General features: G+C 36.8%; 1 protein-coding gene across 2 annotated transcripts in view; it reads left to right on the top strand.

The window, feature by feature from the left end:
* Positions 1–14,887, top strand: part of MAN1A1 (mannosidase alpha class 1A member 1) — a 176,687-nt gene that overhangs the window by 44,681 nt on the left and 117,119 nt on the right. For both annotated transcript variants that reach the window (XM_045499427.1, XM_045499428.1), the window contains 2 exons: positions 2,420–2,516; positions 5,021–5,136. In XM_045499427.1, the coding sequence (XP_045355383.1) occupies positions 2,420–2,516; positions 5,021–5,136 (213 nt within the window). The remainder of the gene's footprint in view (positions 1–2,419; positions 2,517–5,020; positions 5,137–14,887) is intronic.

Below are 14,887 nucleotides of genomic sequence, written 5' to 3'. Positions count from 1 at the left end.
TATATATATATACGTGTGTATATATATATACACGTATACATATACACACGTATATATATATATACACGTATATATATATACATATACGTGTATATATATATACGTATATATATATATACGTATATATATATAGACACATACATACACACACACACACACACACACATATATATATACACATACACACACACATACACTACAGAGGTAACTCAAGGAAGTTCTGTACTAGTGGTACATTGTATAAATGATAACTTTTGATAAAGCAACAATCTATCTTCTCTGGGAGAGATTTATGCCATCTTTGAGTCATTAATAGTATATGACACTGGTTTCCACTCAGAGCTGAAACAAATCATCGTAGAGTTTTTTGTTGTTCTTGTATCAGGTATATTTCAAAAGCTTTTGAATTTATAAAATGTCTGGAAATTTACAGGAATGAAGTTGACCAAATGTACATTTAATGGGAAAACCAAATCAAACTCAGATGTAATCTCAAGGTGTTTTTGTGGACTTCATATTCCTAGTCTTTTCAGAGGGGCATTGGTTTCTTTTTCTGTGATGTGAATTTAATTGGTTCCAGTATAAGTTTAAATTCAATAAACAGGTGATTACCCACCATGTGCAAAGCCATACACTAGGTGCAATCATGGGCTGTGCTCATGTAATCCTTACATATACCCAGTGAGGAATATGATCCTATTACTTCAAAGAAAGTCTTGTAAAAGCTATGACTCATCCATGATTACGTGACTAATCAGTGGTATTATAGGAATCATAAATCATGTTATTTTATCCTTAAATCGATTATACCTTCCAATAAAATTATAAGGAGAAAAGTCTTGAAAATACTTCCTTGTCCACATTCTATAGATTGTTGCAGGATCAACAATCTGATTCATCAATGGAAGATTCTGTTGCTGACTCATTAAAGGAAGATGATGTTGGTTAATGCCATGACTTTGGAGTCAGGCCAACATGGGGATGAACCCTGGCTCTTCAGCTTTGGAGAAATGTCATGACTTTGAATAAAGTTGTTTGGGTTTTAACTTGCAAGCCTCAATTTCTTTACCAAACAATAGTAATACAACATTTCATAGGGTTGTAATGAGAATCGAGTACAATACTGAACATACAGTATTTAGCAGAGCACCCAGCAAATTGTACAGATTCTTCGTAGTTATTATTCACAGAGATAGTGGTGGGATAAGAAGATAGTATACAAATTGGCTAACAAAAGATATTTATTGTGTTCAGGGACTTATGAAGAATTTTCTTATTAATAAAATTGTATTGATCTCACTGAAGATGTTGGTGATAAACAGCCTGCATAAAGTATTTGTCAACTTTAGGTGATGTTTTTTTAAGATATTTTAAAATATGGAACCAGAATAGAACATTTTTAGGTTATGTCCGTATTTTAATTATTTTGCTAATGGATTGGGAATAATGGCATGAATAAATTCTGACAGGTGAAGAGTTCCCAGCCCTCTTTAAGAAATGCATACAAAACTAATTATATATATTCTTTGAGTCATTAAAATTCTACAGCTGTTATACAGTGGTTATACAACTATTTTGACAGGCTCTTAGAACAATTTCTCTCCTTAAAAATCATTCACTTTCTACTAAAATTAATGTCTAGCACAATAGGTCAGAACTTTATCTGTAAGCCAGGAGAAATTAATTTGGTTTTCATTACATGTAGATAAATTAATTTTGTTACAATTAATAAAAAATAATTTATATAACGTATGACAGAGAAGTTTGGCTTTAAAAATACTCCTGGTACAAGGAATCTAGATTGGGAATATACAGGATCAGTCTTTATTATACAGGTACACAGACATCTATACAATTCAAGATTGATTATATTAAAACAAGCTGAAGTTTCCCCAGATTTAAATATAACCATAGAGTTTCATTTATTTCCTGTAGACTTCTCCACATTAACTTGGTCAACATACATCAAAGTGTTTAAAGTGATAACCTTGGATATTTGTCTATATACTATGAGGTTGACAAAGTACAAAGAACCTTGTGCAAGAATCAGAATCTTAAATATAGTCTTTGCAGATTTAATCTTTCATGAGAATAAAATAGATAAATGTAAGAATGGTTCATCCTTTAAAGGTAAGTTAAATGTTGTTCCTGGGAAATGACTTTTGAAAATGATATCTCTGGATTCAAAAAAGAAATCTCCGTTTGTAAATATAAAGGGACAATGTGTGTGTGTGTGTGTGTGTGTGTGTGTGTATTCTAGTTTATTCATACCATTGTCACCCTTTTAATTAATCATCATCTTTTTAACTAAACGATAAGTTTTAAGGCTTTAACCTTTAGGTCCTCAGTGAATGATCTATTTCATAGCAAAAACATCTTAAATTCAAATTATAATCCTATTTTCATTTCTTTTTCTCAGATGATGAAACATGCTTGGAATAATTATAAACGTTATGCCTGGGGATTAAATGAACTGAAACCTATATCAAAAGAAGGCCATTCAAGCAGTTTGTTTGGTGAGTAGAATGTGCTTTGGTTTCTTAGTGACAGTAACTTTTCTCCGATTGATGGAACTTGTGGGTGGTAAAGTTTGTGTGCCCCTCCAGGCCATGTTGCTAGGAAACTTGCATACCTGCTGCAATTATCTGCAAGGACTGGGCATAGTGTGTCCTTCAGACAGAGCACTCTACATTGGAATCACTTAAGTACCTTTAAAAAAAAATACTGATGCCTGGGGAACAGTCCCAAAGATTATCATTTGATGGCTATGGGTGCAGCATCAAGATTTTTAGCTCCTGGGGTGATACCCAGCAGAGGAGCGTTTGGTCGGCTGCATTAACTGCTTCTTGTCAGGTAAAAGTTGTGTCTTTATCGATAAGCTTTATTGATCACCAGCCTGCCATGGTGATCTTCACTGTATCTTGGTGACTCTCAACTTTAGCTCTGGGTTTCTCCTGTTTGTGCCGTGGAAGAGAAAGTGAGAATGGATGGTCAGTTATTTGAATGTCCATTTATCTGCGTTGGCATGCTTCATTGCATTTTGTCCTCACAGCATCCCTTGATGTTTGGTACTGTGGGTATTAATAGCAATCCCATTGTGACGTGAGGAAGCTAGGGAACAGAAGTGTTAGGTGGATTCCTTGGGTCACAGAGCTACCATTGTCATTCTCCTCACACTTGATTCTTTTTTATCCTGCACAATTTTGCCTATAAGTAATAGGATGAAGGGGATAGAGTCTTATTCCAACACTTCTTAATTCCGCATAGAAAATGTGACTTTTTATACTTTAACTGAAGGTGTTAAATAGTATCAAATCATATAACAAACAACAGAATCAACTGATATTTATTATGCATTAAGCATCATTTGTGTGTCATCTCCCTTAACCTCATTATTATACACATTTTATAGATGAGAAAGATGCAGCTCAGAGCATAACTTGCCCATGTGAGCCACGTACTAACAGGCTGAGCTGGGGCAGAACCCAGGTGTGTCTAAGGTCAGAGTCTGTGGTCCTCTTTTCCATTTATTCAGGATCTTCCATGTGTTTGGCTCTCCTTCCAGTACTGGTGTTAACACAATACAAGTCTTTGCAGAGTTCTTGGCCTTGGGCAGAAGAGCTGTGTGTAAACAGTGAGTTGTCAGAGCATTAGAAGGGTCAGTAGATATTCGTCTGAAGTTCAGATATTCATATGAAGTTGATTCCAGGTGGGGAGAGGAGAATTGTAAGAACAGTTAGGGAGAGCTGGCAGGGTAGAAGAAAGACTCGTTGGTCCATCACAGTGATGCAGCCTGGAAGAGAGCCCAAACCTGGAGTAGTGACAGAAGTGCTTTCAGATGTTTTTATAAAGTAGTGTTTTCAGGACACAGTGACCAGTTAACATGGGTGTTGAGAGTTAGGAATTGAAGACAAATTTAGAAGCTTCATGCAGACTCAGAGGCCTTTGTTTTTTCATTGTTTCCTATAACTTTTTTTTTTTTTAATTTTTTTTTTTCAACGTTTATTTATTTTTGGGACAGAGAGAGACAGAGCATGAACGGGGGAGGGGCAGAGAGAGAGGGAGACACAGAATCGGAAACAGGCTCCAGGCTCTGAGCCATCAGCCCAGAGCCTGACGCGGGGCTCGAACTCGCAGACCGCGGGATCGTGACCTGGCTGAAGTCGGACGCTTAACCGACTGCGCCACCCAGGCGCCCCTAACTTTTTAAAATCTAATTCTGTTTTTGCTTTTATCCCTATAAAAGTTGCTTTTATAATTAATAACTCAGTTTTGTGTAAATTTGTCAAAATCTTTGTCAGAGAGATTATTTTGTTCTTTGTTAACATGTTGATGATTTTTTAAATTATTCTTAAGCATTGAACATACTAAGTCTCTTAGTATGGAATGTGCATATGAAGAAGACAGGTCTTTTCCATTCTGAGGAAGTTTACAGGCTAAAAGAGATGCATACAAGTAATTATAATGGAAGGCAGAAAGTGATGAATGCAAGACCAATGTAAAGTCTTCATGTCAAGGGAGTTCGAAGGAAATGAATCATAAAGTCAAGATGGGGTGGGTGGGTGGAAGGGGAGGTTAGGATCAGTCAGGCCTTCAAAGAGAGTGAATTCCATTTTAGAATAATGGCTTCTTAGAGCTATCATAATTTTAGATCTAACTATATTTAAAAATTTTGCACAGGTGCACTTTGATGTGATTACATTCAAATTAATATGTGTGTTGCTCCTTTGTTTCAGATCTATTTTTTGTTGCTGGAGAATTCAGTCATAAATGAAATGTCTAAGAGATTATTTTCTACAAGTTCAGAAGAAACTTTAAAGATTAGTGTATCAATTCATAGCCTGTGATTATTGTTAGTTTGGTTTTGATGCAGCTTTTACACTCTCTTTTACTGAAAGAAGTTTAGACTGTGTTCATTATTACTATTATTAATAAATTCTGTATTCTCTCCAAGGATGGTCAATTTGCTTGTATGTGTGTCAAATATTTTAATCAATAAATGTTTTTCTGATATTTTCAGGTAGTATTAAAGGAGCAACAATAGTAGATGCCCTGGATACACTTTTTATAATGGAAATGAAAGATGAATTTGAAGAGGCAAAATCATGGGTTGAAGAAAATCTAGATTTTAATGTGGTGAGTTAAACAAAAATTGCCAATTCAGTTTTTAAATCTCAGTTTAACACAGACAAATTCTGTTGTGGGGCCAATTATTGTGCTATATACCATAGCAGAAACAAAGAATGCATTTTTAAATAGTACCATACTATATTCTTGCCCCCATTACTGTGGAAGTACATGTTTTTGTTTTTTAGCAAATTAGGAGTAAGGAAAAAGTAAAATCTGTCAAGGCCAACATGTGCCAAGTGTTGATGTTCAAGTCCCATAACCACCCTATGAGATGGCCATTATTTTCACACTTGTACAGGCTATAAATTGGAGCCTCAGAGGCTTATCCAGATCACACAGCTAGTTGTGTGTCAGAGCTGTGAGTCTAGCAGAAATCTGTGTGGCTCCATGCTCATGCTTTTGCACCGTGGGCCATGGCACATTGTTTTCATTTTATTAAATTAACTTTTGTTAATTGGAGTACAGGGTACTAGGTGGTGAGCTGCAGTCCAACAAAAGACCACAAGAGAAACTGCAGTAGAGAAGCTTATTACTCATGGGTCCTGAGGAGGTACGCAGCAGGCCTCCAGGGGCCACACAGGGAGGTCAGAGTATAGACAGAACCTGGGGCACATGCCTTTAGTAGGGTGGGTATAGTGCTTTGGAGTCAAATTGGTCAATTCGTACCGGAAAGAGCTACGTTTTGGTAAGGTCCACAGGAGTCTTTTCTAAGGTGTGCACAAGGGGAAGGCCCTGAGGGGCTAGGGAGACCATTGATCACAAGGGCGATTGGGGGAGTCATGCCAGGAACTTGGATTTGCTTGTGACTGCATGGGCTTAAGGCCCCCCACAGGCTATGTGGCTGCCAAGACTGCAATACCAAGGAGACCTCCACTAAACTCTCAATATGCATCCACTGTCACATAAATAAGGCTTCAAACTTTGTTAGTTCTATACCCTTGTCTGCATAAAATGTTGTCAATATGTATTTGAAGCCTTTAAAAATCTTTGTGCGTGTACTATCATTCTTAACAAATACATCAAAATCTATTGTATACCAAGGAAAAGGTTCAGAATTAAGGAGAGCAGACACTTCAGAACTTCTTGATAATTTTGATTTGGGAGGGCAGCATCTTGTCAGAGCTCATCTAATTCCATAATCAGTGTTTTGCCTCATGATGAGATTGGCAAAAAACTTGTTTTAAAAAAGCGGAAGAGGGGCGCCTGGGTGGCTCAGTCGGTTAAGCGTCCAACTTCAGCTCAGGTCATGATCTCACGGTCCGTGAGTTCGAGCCCCGCGTCGGGCTCTGTGCGGACCGCTCAGAGCCTGGAGCCTGTTTCGGATTCTGTGTCTCCCTCTCTCTCTGACCCTCTCCCATTCATGGTCTGTCTCTCTCTGTCTCAAAAATAAGTAAACATTAAAAAAAATTTTTTTAATTAAAAAAAAAAAAAAAGCGAAAGACTGTTGGCCCAGCTGTGTTCTAGTCATTCACTTATGTTTGCATTATTAGTATTTTTAATCAGAGATTGTTTCACAGAAAGCCTTATAAGCTTCTTGTCTATCTGGTAAGCATTCGATAGTATCTGTAAATCTCCATAACCAGGCACAAGCAACATGCTGTATGTTGAAACTGGACATAGAAAGAGTGTTTCTCTCTCAACAACTCTACTTTGTGGAGCTCTTGTTCTCTCACAGGCCCAGTGAGGACAACAGTGTCAGTCAGAATATTAAAGACCGATAAAACTAAATCTTTTTCCTAACTCTTTGCATTAAAAACCTATATAAATTAAAAGTTTGAATATTTTGTTTCAAGGCTGCATGCTGAGCTTAAGATTCTCTCCCTCCATCTGTCCTCTCTCCCTCTCTCTAAAATAAATATATATATTTTTTTAAAGAATGAATATTTTGTTCCAGCCTTCTTATTAATTGCCTTGTATGCCCCATTTTGGAGATCACTGCCTTAAAGGACATTTAGATAAGTCTGTGTTTAATCTGCCTTATAATTGAATTTGGAATATAAAGGAGACATATTCCAACATAAAAGGACCTTGGAGATCAATGTGTTCGGCTCTTTCATTTTAAAAATGAGAAAACAGGGGGCGCCTGGGTGGCTCAGTCAGTTAAGCGTCCGACTTTGACTCAGGTCATGATGTCACGGTTTGTGAGTTCCAGCCCTGCGTCGGGCTCTGTGCGGACAGCTCAGAGCCTGGAGCCTGCTTCAGATTCTGTGTCTCCTCCTCTCTCTGCCCCTCCCCAACTTGTGCTCTGTCTCTCTATGTCTCTCAAAAAATAAATAAATGTAAAAAAAAAAAAAAAAATTTTTTTTTTTAATGAGAAAACAGACCCAGGGAGCTGGTGATTTGCTCAAGGTTCTATAGCCATTTGATTGGAATGACTTGTGATAGATATTATCAATAGAACTGAGAATATTATCAATATTACCAATAGAACTGAGAATGAAAAATCAAAGCAGTGAAAAAAAATTGTTTCTTCTTGAGGGTTTGTCGTCTCTTACTAATATCTCTGTCCCATCTTGTTATTTATAAGTTAAATTAAAATACCTACGTTTAAATAGGGCTTGTCATCAGCTATCTATGGGAGAGAAAATGGTTAATGTATTCCCTCCCCCAACCCCTCTCAAGAAAGGTTGGGAGAATAGGAACTGGATTCCGTCAAAATCAAATGATTTTTTTTTTCCTCCTGTTATCCAGTGTTTTTTCTTTCTTGTTTCTTTAATTTAAGTATAATTAACATAATGTTATATTTGTTTTGGATATATAATATAGTGATTCAGCAATTCTGTATATTTCTCAGTGCTCATCAAGATAAATATATTCCTAATTCCCTTTATCTATTTCACCTCCCCTTCCCCTTTGTTAAGAGGATATTTATATTTTTCAGTTTTAGAGGAACCTTTGTACTGTTTTCCACAGTGGCTGCACCAATTTGCATTCCCACTGACAGTGCTCAAAGGTTTTTTTTTTCTCCATATCCTCACCAACACCTGTTATTTCTTATGTATTGTGCCATTCTGACAGGTGTAAAGTGATATCTTGTGTGATTTTAATTTGCATTTCCTTGATGATTAGTGAGGTTAAGCATCTTTTCATATATTTGTTGGCCAGTTGTATGTCTTTGGAAAAATGTCTATTCAGGTCTTCTGCCCATATTTTAATTAGATTGGGGTTTTTTGGTCTAAAATTGTATAAGTTCTTTATATATTTTGGATTTAACCCCTTATCAGATATATCATTTGCAAACATCTTCTCCCATTCAGTAGGTTGCCTTTTTGTTTTGTTGATGGTTTGCTTTGCTGTGTAAAAGCTTTTTATTTTGGTGTGGTCCTAATAGTTTAACTTTGCTTTTGTTTCCCCTTCTGAGGAGATGTATCGAGAAAAATGTTTCTACAGCCAATGCCAAAGACATTACTGCCTATCCTTTCTTCTAGGAATTTTATGATTTCAGATCTCACATTTAGGTCTTTAATCCATTTTGAATTTATTTTTGTGTATGGTATAAGTGGTCCAGTTTCATTCTTTTGCATGTAGCTGTCCAGTTTGCCCGGCACCATTTGATGAAGAGACTATCTTTTCTCCATTGTATGTTCTTGATAGTCATACATTAATTGACCAAATAAATGTGTATTTCTGGACTCTATTATGTTTTCTTGATCTCTGTGTCTGTTTTTGTGCCAGTAACATACTGTTTTGATTACTACAGCTTTGTAGTGTATCTTGAAATCTGGGGTTGTTGTTACCACCAACTTTGTTCTTTTTCAAGATTGCTTTGGCTGTTTGGGGGCTTTTGTGGTTCCATACATATTTTGGGATTATTGTGCTAGTTCTGTGAAAAATGTTAATATTCTTATAGGGATTGCATTCAATCTGTATATTACTTTGATGGTATGGACATTTTAGCAATATTAGCTCTTCTAATCCATGAGCATGGAATATCCTTCCATTTATTTGTGACTTCTTCAATTTCTTTCATCAGGGTTTTAGTTCTTAGAGTACTCCTCTTTGGTGATGTTTATTCCCAGATATTTTATTATTTTTGGTATAGTTGTAAATGGGATTGTTTTCTTAATTTCTCTTTCTGCTGCTTTATTGTCAGTGTATAGAGATATGGGGCACTTGGGTGGCTCAGTCGGTTGGATGTCCAGCTTCGGCTCAGGTCATGATCTCACGGTTTTTGAGTTTGAGCCCCAAGTCAGGCTCTGTGCTGACAGCTCAGAGCCTGGAGCCTGCTTTTCATTCTGTGTCTCATTCTCTCTCTGCCCCTCCCCACTTGTGCTCTGTCTCTCTCTGTCTCTCAAAAATAAATAAATGTAAAGAAAATAAATGCAACATATTTCTGTAATTAATTTTGCAGTTTTACCATATTCATTTATCCAAGATCAAATGATTGAAGACAGGAAAGTAGATGTCAGTGATGCTAGACCTGAATAGTACCCAGGTCCCTTGTCTTTTAATTACAGAATTGCTCCCCAAAACTCCCCAAATCCTGCAACAATTCTTTGCTTTCATGACCAGCAGTAGTCTGAGAAACTGTGGAATCATTTATTTAAAAGAACGAAGCGTAAAGGCCTCTCAAGCTAACAGACAAGGTAACAGAAGGTGGTTGGCTGACCTCAGACCACTACCAGGTGACATGAATGTGTTCCGTGGGCAGTGGGGACCTGTGAGGAAGCAGAGGGAATCTAATAGGGGATATTAGGCTGTGGAGAAGAGCCAATTTTTGTGCTTCCTTACTTGCAGGATAAAGCAGTCAGACTGTTCTTGAGTGGTTGCTTAAATGCTGACCTTTAACGTTGTTTATTTAAAGCTATATTTTTGTTTTTTAACAAGATTTTATCCAAATAATTGACAGACTTGTGTAAAATATGATTTTAGAACTGTTATTGATAATCTTGGCCTATGTCTTTCAAAATATACTTTAAAAGTCACAGCCACAGGTCTCAAATTTCTGTTTCTTATAATACTATTCCTAATGTGAGAGGTCTTGAAACATATTTGTTATAGTTCTCTCTGGGTGTTGCCATATTTTCCCTTAAAAAAGCATTTATCAGTAACATCCAAGTGATAGTACTTCTTTTTTTTTTTTTTAAATATATGAAATTTATTGTCAAATTGGTTTCCATACAACACCCAGTGCTCATCCCAAAAGATGCCCTCCTCAATACCCATCACCCACCCTCTCCTCCCTCCCACCCCCCATCAACCCTCAGTTTGTTCTCAGTTTTTAACAGTCTCTTATGCTTTGGCTCTCTCGCACTCTAACCTCTTTTTTTTTTTTTTTCCTTCCCCTCCCCCATGGGTTTCTGTTAAGTTTCTCAGGATCCACATAAGAGTGAAACCATATGGTATCTGTCTTTCTCTGTATGGCTTATTTCACTTAGCATCACACTCTCCAGTTCCATCCACGTTGCTACAAAAGGCCATATTTCATTCTTTCTCATTGCCACGTAGTATTCCATTGTGTATATAAACCACAATTTCTTTATCCATTCATCAGTTGATGGACATTTAGGCTCTTTCCATAATTTGGCTATTGTTGAGAGTGCTGCTATAAACATTGGGGTACAAGTGCCCCTATGCATCAGTACTCATGTATCCCTTAGGTAAATTCCTAGCAGTGCTATTGCTGAGTCATAGGATAGGTCTATTTTTAATTTTCTGAGGAACCTCCACACTGCTTTCCAGAGCGGCTGCACCAATTTGCATTCCCACCAACAGTGCAAGAGGGTTCCCGTTTGTCCACATCCTCTCCAGCATCTATAGTCTCCTGATTTGTTCATTTTGGCCACTCTGACTGGCGTGAGGTGATATCTGAGTGTGGTTTTGATTTGTATTTCCCTGATGAGGAGCGACGTTGAACATCTTTTCATGTGCCTGTTGGCCATCCGGATGTCTTCTTTAGAGAAGTGTCTATTCATGTTTTCTGCCCATTTCTTCACTGGGTTATTTGTTTTTCGGGTGTGGAGTTTGGTGAGCTCTTTATAGATTTTGGATACTAGCCCTTTGTCCAATATGTCATTTGCAAATATCTGTTCCCATTCCGTTGGTTGCCTTTTAGTTTTGTTGGTTGTTTCCTTTGCTGTGCAGAAGCTTTTTATCTTCATAAGGTCCCAGTAATTCACTTTTGCTTTTAACTCCCTTGCCTTTGGGGATGTGTCGAGTAAGAGATTGCTACGGCTGAGGTCAGAGAGGTCTTTTCCTGCTTTCTCCTCTAAGGTTTTGATGGTTTCCTGTCTCACATTCAGGTCCTTTATCCATTTTGAGTTTATTTTTGTGAATGGTGTGAGAAAGTGGTCTAGTTGCAACCTTCTGCATGTTGCTGTCCAGTTCTCCCAGCACCACTGGTTAAAGAGACTGTCTTTTTTCCATTGGATGTTCTTTCCTGCTTTGTCAAAGATGAGTTGGCCATACGTTTGTGGGTCTAGTTCTGGGGTTTCTATTCTATTCCATTGGTCTATGTGTCTGTTTTTGTGCCAATACCGTGCTGTCTTGATGATGACAGCTTTGTAGTAGAGGCTAAAGTCTGGGATTGTGATGCCTCCTGCTTTGGTCTTCTTCTTCAAAATTCCTTTGGCTATTTGGGGCCTTTTGTGGTTCCATATGAATTTTAGGATTGCCTGTTCTAGTTTCGAGAAGAATGCTGGTGCAATTTTGATTGGGATTGCATTGAATGTGTAGATAGCTTTGGGTAGTATTGACATTTTGACAATATTTATTCTTCCAATTCATGAGCAGGGAACGTCTTTCCGTTTCTTTAAATCTTCTTCAATCACCTTCATAAGCTTTCTATAGTTTTCAGCATTCAGATCTTTTACATCTTTGGTTAGATTTATTCCTAGGTATTTTATGCTTCTTGGTGCAATTGTGAATGGGATCAGTTTCTTTATTTGTCTTTCTGTTGCTTCATTGTTAGTGTATAAGAATGCAACTGATTTCTGTACATTGATTTTGTATCCTGCGACTTTGCTGAATTCATGTATCAGTTCTAGCAGACTTTTGGTGGAGTCTATCGGATTTTCCATGTATAATATCAGATAGTACTTCTCATCTTAAAATTAGTAAATAAAATTCAGGAAAGCTGTATTGTTTTACTCTACTAATCATTGTTTTATAAAATTCTTCAGCTTCCAATTTTCTGGTTGGTTTTAATATGTCTTATATGAGAATTCGTTTTATATTTGCTCAATTTACCCAGAGGCTCAGGTGATTATATCAATAATTACACAGCTTTCTTTTTGAAAATGCAAACTTTTTCCGTTTATCTGAAGGATGGAGACATTGGAGAAGCTTATTAAACAAAGAGAGAAAATTTGTTTTGTTTTTATGGATAACATGTAATATGATTCCAGCTTGGAAAAATTATTGCTTGTTTTTAAATTAACTTTTTTTTTCCTGATAAAGTATTAATTATAATTGACGGTGTCGGGGTATTGCAGAAAAGTTAATGCATCCAAATTTATTGCAAGGGAAAACTCAGAATGAAACTGAAACAAACACTACTGTTGAGGGTTGGTTTATCCTGTGGTGCTCTTGAGCATCAAGAATAAATGTGTTTGTATGTGAAATATTCAATTTGCATCACTTACAGGTGTAAAGTAAATGTTTTTTTATTGGTTTATACTACCATTAACTAAAACTCATTTTCTTTTAATTAAGGCATAGCAAGTTGATTCCATTTGCATACTTGGTAGCACAGAGTTCAAGTGGCTCTAATAACGGGCTTAAAATAAATCACTGAGATAATATATAGGAGCAAGGGCTTCCCAGGTGGAGCTTTGTATTCCATTCAAGCATCTGTAGAGGAACACAGATCTGGGCAGACCTCTAAAGGTAGATTCCAATGCATGAGTTTTCTGGTTTTAATTCAAAGTAATCCTAAAACCAAGAATCTGAAACACATCCTTGGTTACTCATTATTTATTTCATTCATATGTTTTACTAAACACGTTTTAAGGTCAGTTACCCTCCTGGAGCTTATAGTCTAGCAGGAAAAATAGAGTACTTAGCTGGGGCCAAGTTCTCTTGAGGGAGGAAGAAAGGAAAGAGGAAACCACCATTTAAAGAGTACAGAGACATGCCAAGTATTATGCTAGGTGATTTTTTTCCATAGGTTATCTCATTTAGTGTTTGTGACAACCTTACAGGGTAAGTGGTATTGTCCCTGTTTTTATAGATGAAGAGGTGATTAACTAATTTCCAAATCACACAGCAAGTAAAAGCTGTGGGTGAACAAGATCTGCTTAACTCAGCGACCCTGTTTTTATTAGAGAGGAAGTGCAGAGAGTTGTGAAATACACATAGGCAGCCAGAGAATTTGAATCCTCCCAGGTTAGGCATGTAATCTTCATATCACAGCACACATTAAAGGGTATTGTTCCACAGGTATTCAATAAATTCTAATTAAATGAACGAGAAGTTATCTTGTCCTACTTCTCAACAGACTATGCTAGACTCAGAGAACAAGATGACAGGGCGCAAGGATAACTGTACTGTGTTATATTTTGAAATAGTTAGAGATGATCTGGACTTCAAGTGCAGTTGATCTACTTGATTTTTATCTAGCCTACTTCCAGAAGGGATTTGTGGTGACTCCTGCTACTGGAAAGTCTGTAACATAAGAACAAATGATCAAGAGTTTCATATTTAGGCATTTCTAAGTTCAGTTCTTAGTGCTGCCTATTCTTTACTGTCACCTCAAAGAAGTATTGATTACCTAGATCCTTGCTGGAGAAATATTGAAAACTGTGTTCAGTATTAATATTATAGAATGTGTAGAACTTTTCTCCAGATAATAATTTTTATATAAAACCTCAGTAAATGCCAAAGTTATATTAACTATTAAAAAGCATTTTTATTCATTGAGGTAAAGTGGTATCTCTATGACAGGGGGAGCTTTGAGAATGACAAAGGATAGATGATTAGCCTATTCCAGACACTTACCTAGCAACACACTAAGATGGTGGTCTTTGGCAAGCACATGGGTTGTACTTTTTTTTCTTTAATTTTTTTTATTGCAGTAAAATACACTGGTACCATAAACTGGTACCATCATAACCATTTTTAAGGGTACAATTCAGTAGTATTAAGTACTATAATATTAATAGTATATTGCTGTGCAACCATCACCACCATCCATATCCCATTCTTTTAATCTTGCAAAACTGAAACTCAGTTCCCATTAAACTCTAAGTTCCCAACCTTTATCCATCCAGCCCCTGACAACCACCATTCTACTTTCTGTCTGTATGATTATGACTACTCTAGCACCTCCTATAAAGGGGATTCATAAGGTATTTGTCATTTTGTGACTGCCTTATTTCACTTAGCATAATGTCTTCAAGGTTCATTCATATTAGAGCATATGTCAGAATTTCCTGCCTTTTTAAGGTTGAGTAATATTTTCATCAGATGTATATTCCACGTTTTGCTTATTTACTCAGCTGTCAGTGGCAGTTGGATTACTTCTATGTCTTAGCTATTGTGAATGTTTCTAGGAACACAGGTATCCAAATGTCTCTTTGAGATCCTACTTACAATTGTTTTTTGTATACACCCAGATGTGGGATTGCTGGATTGTATGGCAATTCTATTTACAATTTTTGGAGGAACCACCTTGCTGCTTTCCACAATTGCTGCATTGTTTTACCTTCCCACCAATAGTGTGCAAGTGTTCCAGTTTCTCCACATTCTCACCAACACTGTTATTTTCTGATTTTGTTTTTTACAGTAGCCATCAGTAGCAGATGTGAAGTGGTATCTC

The sequence above is a fragment of the Leopardus geoffroyi genome, chromosome B2 (genome assembly GCF_018350155.1).
Source record: "Leopardus geoffroyi isolate Oge1 chromosome B2, O.geoffroyi_Oge1_pat1.0, whole genome shotgun sequence".
Classification (NCBI taxonomy): Eukaryota; Metazoa; Chordata; class Mammalia; order Carnivora; family Felidae; genus Leopardus; species Leopardus geoffroyi.
Note: the sequence above shows the minus strand (reverse complement) of the source record. Positions and strands in the feature narration are given on the sequence as shown.